Raw genomic sequence first — 6,373 nt, forward strand, 5'->3', positions numbered from 1 at the left:
ATACAAGTCTAAAGAGGTTATAATTTCATTGTATAGCTCACTGGTTAGGCCACATTTGGAGTATTGTATTCCATCTTGGGCTCCTTACCTTAAGGAGGTCATTGAATTTTTGGAAAGGGTTACTAGAATGGTGCCTGGGATGGAGGGTTTGTCATAGAAAATAGGTTGAAATCTCTCAAATTGTTTTCTCTTTAAAAAAGAAAAGTTAGAGAGGATCTGATTGAGGTGCTTAAGATTGTAAAGGGTACTAATAGTGTTGATGCATCATCTTTTTTCATACATAACAGTGAGAATAATAGGACTAAGGGACACAAATATAAATTTTGGCAAGGTAGGAGTCATCTTCAGCTAAGACAGTTGTATTTTTCTAACAGGGTGTTTGGCTTTTGGAATGGTTGCCTTCGGATGTTGTGGAGGCATTAAATTTTAGTTTAAGAGAAAGCTTAATAAATATATGAAAGATAAGGGCTGGCTTTAATATTTTATTTTTTTTTCATAATAGTTTTAGTTTTAGAGGATAGACAGCTGAGATGGACCAATAGGTCCCACATTGTCCCAAAACATTGTTATGTTATCTTCAAAGATAATCATAAATTTGAAATGCTGAATACATAAAACAGTTTTACACCTATGGAGTCAGAACATTAGTAAATCAGAGTAAATTTGATGCTGAATACATAAAACAGTTTTTACACCCGTGCAGTCAGAACATTAGTAAATCAGAGTAAATTTGAAATGCTGAATACATAAAACAGTTTTACACCTATGGAGTCAGAACATTAGTAAATCAGAGTAAATTTGAAATGCTGAATACATAAAACAGTTTTACACCCATGCAGTCAGAACATTAGTAAATCAGAGTAAATTTGAAATGCAGAATACATAAAACAGTTTCACACCTATGGAGTCAGAACATTAGTAAATCAGAGTAAATTTGAAATGCTGAATACATATAATCAGTTTCACACCCATGCAGTCAGAACATTAGTAAATCAGAGTAAATTTGAAATGCTGAATACATATAATATCTACTGACAATTATGTTACATTTATAATCATCATTCACTATCTTTAGGAATCACTTTTTGACAAAATAACTAATATTTTTAACAAACTTATCTGACCTTGCTCCTTCATGGGCATTGCCTTTAGTGTTATAGTTGATTGTCACCACCTTAACCATGTCCTTAAATACAAGTCGCCCTTTTTCTAAATATTCCTTTGTCCTCCTAATTGGTGCTCGGCCAACCATAAAAGGCATGTTGAAGATGTGTTTGTGTTCACCAAGGAAAATGAAAAATACTATCACACACCAACACCACTGCTGAGCTGCACAGGTAGAGGAAGGTAAACAGTTATCATAAGCATAAATGATACATTCTCCAATACAGTCTCTACAACTTTCACACTCATAAGAATAACTTTGTGGACTAAATACTTTTTTTTTCAAAGTTTAATAGACTGGAAAGATAATGAGGTAGGAATGTCATCATAATATTTTATGCTTAATAAACAGGTTTTAATAAAGGGTGATTATAAAGATAAACCACAGATTTATAATGGTTAGAGGTGAAAGAACCATCTAAGTGCAAAGAAATTTTTATGTATACTTCACAGACTTTGAGAAAGCTTTTTGCAGGGTTAACCATTTGATGTTAATGCAGACTGAGGTATTTCAATTAGATACCAGAATCCTAAAAAAATTATACTGGAGGAAGCATCAGTTTCAATGGTAGATCAATCAGATATCAGAATACTGAAGAACTTACACTGGAGTCAAGAAGCAGTAGTATGAATTGACAGAAAACTTATCAGTTGGTCTGTGGTTAAGAAAAGCACATAACAAGGATGTATGCTATCACCGGCATTATATAATCTGTATGCAGAGTGGTTGATGAGAAAGATAATTATTAATACAGAATGGATGAAGTTTTTGTATAGTAAAAATAGAATCTGTTGTAATAGGGTGAATCTGGAGAAGAGAAAATATTTACTTGAAAAAACTTGTTGATAAAGGAAAGGCTATGGAAACAGAATATGTGTTAACAGAAGAGTTGCAAAAAATCATGCTTTATATTTTGAATATTTGGATTCCAAGTATGGAATTCAAATTTATATAAAAAGTAACTTTTGGTAACTATTGGTCACAAGTTCTTTAAACCATTTATTGATGTTTTAGGATCTAAAAAAAAGTGCATTTTTCTTTTGCCCAGTAGGGACATCTATATCTCACATTTACGTTATTAGCTATATCTTCAGAACATGGATCTGTTTGTTTGGGATAATGAAAGCTTACCCCATATATGTAAAGCTCGATAATTAACTGATTACCTATGAGTACTGATTACACTTATTAGTGCTGGGTAAAATAGTCTATCAAAATTATGATTAAATCAACAGCACTAAAACAATTAACTAATCAAAATTAGTGTTTCTGACCATTATTGTTTTCAATTATTTCACCCATCCAAGTAATTGAAATATTGCCATTATGATTTTTCATTGTTATTTTTGATTAATTCAAGGTTGTTCAGCTTAATTCAGTAATGTCACAACTCACAAGAATAAGAAGCTAATCAAATTTAGTATTTCCAATTGTTACTATTTTCAACTATCCAAGTCACATGAGAATAAACTGTTAGTTGAATGTAGACAATAATCAAATTCCATTAATTACCTAGCTCTACATATCTGTATACAACTATCCTACGTACAAATATCCCTTTCCTGTATGTCAATCTCACTTCTTCCCCAAATTTTAAAAAGTAAATGATTTGTTACAAAGAAATTATATTTTGTTCAATTGTAATTTCTTTTAAATTGAGCTTAGGCATAATTCTTTTTAAATCAATTACATTGGTACTTGGGTAAACCTATCATCCCAACCAAGCAGACATCTGTATTGTAATGAGATGGACTATTAACTCACAATGAACTTTTAGTGTATACAAATTATACCAGATGACAGTGCATTTGGACTTTAACTTAATGAAGAAATGCAATATCATCTTTGTTTAAGAGTTGTTGTTTTGCTTTTTTTATAAGAGTTCTTTCACTAAAGATGCCAGAGTATCTTAACATATGAATGGTGCTCTCTTCAAAAACTATGTTTATTTTCTTCAAAATCCCACAACTTAGAGAAAGAAATTTAATAACAGTTTATTGCCAACACAATGTATGTCCTTCTGTATTCAAAATCAGAGTTTTGTAAGTAAATATAAAAGAACGTGATGCTGAAACATACCACAGTTAACTATTATTAAAGTTTTTACAGGTTTCCTGAGATATCAATCAGGTGCAGAAATACAAAATATTCATTGTTTGAAAATGATTATCTTGTAGTCTTCAAGAGACTTCACAAAATACACAATGCCACTCCGATAATAATATTGAAGGATTACTCCAACAGTGTTACTAATTCTTCATGAAACCCCCACACTGACAGATAACTTAGGTAAAAAGAATAAAACATGAAATAAACTTTAATATCAGACTCTCCTAGAGGGTATTTTACTGTCTGTTATCTCTCAACTAAATGCATATGTATATAGCTTCTCAAATATTGATAGAATGATTGCCTGAGTCCTTGCTACAGGACTGTCTGTTTATATACCTGTAGTATTCTGCTCCATGACAGGACTTTTTTTTGCATATCAAAAGTTCATTATACATTCCTCATCCAAATTCAATTTCTGTCCTTCAAGTTTTCAAACACTGGACCTCTGTCTCCAATTACTTCATCATTTCATATGCATGCACATTTATGGTCAAAGTGATAAGATTTTATACATGGTGGAGTTTGTCAACATAGCAGTTTTAGTCTTTCTTAAGCATGTAAAGTCTAATTCAACAACTTACAAGTCAGAAACGTAAGACTCCACGGATAAGCCAAATATTTATCTCCAAACTGTCTATGGTCATCCTCCTTCACTTCAGGTACAAAACAAAATGAAACTTTATTTTTAAAGGTATTTTTTTAATTAAATATTAAATTTAATAAATCTGAAGTTACTCCTTCCTGTGAAAATTTTTTTCTGAAATTTGGAAGTGAAAGATGGTCACATTGCAATTTTCATTTTGTTCTCCGAAGCCTGAAGCAGTGTAGGTATTGCTTCCCCTAGGTTGTTTTGATATTTGAATCATTCTGTATGTAAGCACAACTTTTACTAGTTATAAAGTTATCTTAACTTACAACCATCACAACATTATAGAAATTATACAATTCATGATAAAGACGAAATTAAGGTTAATTAAGTAATTGTTATCAATAATCATATATATATTAACACAATTTTTCTTTTGTATTTTCGACATTAACATTATAAAGTAAATATTCTACTTCGAAACGGGTTAGAAACTAACACACAATATGTTCGAAAAAATTAATTTACCTATGAATCTATAATATAATCAAATATTAATTATTATTCATAACCATATACAGTACATTTAACTTTCTTTACAATTTGCTCACCACACTAAAACTTCAGCGCCCTCTGTAAAGAAAGCATTATACAATTATTTAGAAGATGAATCTAAATTTCAAATGGCCAGCAACTGTCTGTTGAAGAAACCTACAAGAGTTCGTGAAAGTGTTACCTGAAAGTATGGATGATATTCATCATCAAGTGTGTTCAAACTTAAAAATATCTGCTGATTCCATGAAGCTATGTTATGATAAGAAATCTATTGAAGTCAGCTTTGTACCAGGAAACAAGGTATGGTTGTATAATCTCAGGAAGGTCAAAGGGAAGTCTCCTAAGTTGTCTTCTCTATAGGAAGGCCCATATGACATAGTGGATCGTCTCTCAGACGTGACTTTCCAAATAAAATGTGGTCGGCGAGGTAAGCTAAAGGTGGTGCATGCCAACAGGCTTTAGCATTATCACGGTCCAGGACATTTCAGTTGGAACGAAATGAACAACAGAACAAATAACGCTACTGAAGACGTGTCACCTGAAAAAGCCACTGTTGAAGAAGAAATTCGACCCGGCTTTGAGAAGGAAAACAGTGAAGCCGTTAATGAAGTTACTACCGCTAATGTAGCTCCTGCCGATGATGGGACATTTCCTGATGGAGCAGATGAATCCCACGTGAAGCAGAAACCAATGAGAAGGAGACCAGTAGGAAACAAGAAACGTCCTGCAAAATTAAGAGACTTTGTTGTATCTTAATTTTGTGTTTGTAAATTCTACAGATTTAATTAAGTTATTGTTAATTATCTATTGGTTTAATTTAAGTGGCTATTGTTCGGGAAGGGGCAGCGTTACGACAGTGGAAGTCACGTGACGCTAGTAACACGTCATGATATTCTCGAAGGTTCTTGAATGCTCGAGTGTTTACTAGATGTGCGGTATTCTTGTATATAAGACCGCCAAGAAGTGACGGCAACAATGAAATTGAATTGCAGACAGAGATAAAGACGGACAATTGAGTCAAGCGCGTGAATCGTTCGTTGTGTATTATAGCGTTTGTTTAAGTGACTTTGGAAATTAAGTGTATTGCAAAGTAGAATTGAGAAAGAATAAGCTAGTTTTATTTAAGAAAGGACTTGTATCGCTAAATCACTAATAGCCAAAGCTACTGTTGTAGCTTTCTGATTTGGTATTGCATATGCCCCAGGCTACTTGGTAAAATAATCCATCACCACACAAATGTACTTGTTTCCAGCACGAGTTTGAGGCAAAGGACCAGCAATGTCAATGGCTACTCTTTCCATTGGTGCACCAACTTGATATAATTTCATTGGAGCATGTCCCTTATGCTTGGGTCCCCTTTTAGCACAACATTTACTCCATGTCCTGCACCATTCTTCCACATCTGGCCTATCCAGTAAAATCTCTGTAGTACGTGACTCAATGTCTTCTTAACTCCGAGATGTCCTCCTGTTAAACTATCATGGGATTGACGCAACACAACTTCCCGTAACTTTCTCGGTATAACTGTTTACCAAATCATCACTTTCCCATCTGCAGTTTCCCATATCCAGACAAGAATACTATCTTCAAGCTTCAACTGGTCCCATTGTATCCAATAGTTCTTTGTCACAGGGCTTAGACTAGACACCTACTCCCAAGCAGGGCGCAAAACACTTGCTTTTAGAAAATCAATTATTGGCTTCAAATCCTGGTCTTTCTCCTGCTCTGATTTAATACTGTTGCGTCAGCGAGGTCACATGACTAGTGTCACGCCACTCGTTCTCCTGAACTTTCGTGAATTGTCGGGAGATTACTAGATATAGTGTTGGTCTTGTATATATATATGAGACGGTCACAACGTGACGGGATAATGTGTGTAGGTAATGAGTTATTGAACTGCAGTCAAAGAGTATTGTTGAAGTCGAGCTCGTGAGACGTGAACTATAGCTTGTTAT

The 6,373-nt window shown here is 33.6% G+C and overlaps 1 protein-coding gene across 3 annotated transcripts in view; it reads right to left on the reverse strand.

Moving 5' to 3' along the window:
* Window positions 1–4,486, reverse strand: part of LOC106468304 (probable 28S ribosomal protein S25, mitochondrial) — a 14,587-nt gene extending 10,101 nt beyond the window's left edge. Inside the window, exons 1-3 of one of the 3 annotated variants that reach the window (XM_022396643.1) lie at window positions 4,392–4,406; window positions 3,859–3,930; window positions 1,125–1,329 (exon numbers count right to left, since the gene is read on the reverse strand). In XM_022396643.1, the coding sequence (XP_022252351.1) occupies window positions 1,125–1,261 (137 nt within the window). In that variant the 5' untranslated portion in view covers window positions 1,262–1,329; window positions 3,859–3,930; window positions 4,392–4,406. Of the gene's footprint in view, window positions 1–1,124; window positions 1,330–3,613; window positions 3,799–3,858; window positions 3,931–4,391 lie in introns of those variants that run through there. The other 2 variants (XM_022396642.1, XM_013928723.2) reach the window with 2 other exon arrangements.
* Window positions 4,487–6,373: the final 1,887 nt, after the last annotated feature.

Source organism: Limulus polyphemus, unplaced genomic scaffold (genome assembly GCF_000517525.1).
Source record: "Limulus polyphemus unplaced genomic scaffold, Limulus_polyphemus-2.1.2 Scaffold2957, whole genome shotgun sequence".
Lineage (NCBI taxonomy): Eukaryota > Metazoa > Arthropoda > Merostomata > Xiphosura > Limulidae > Limulus > Limulus polyphemus.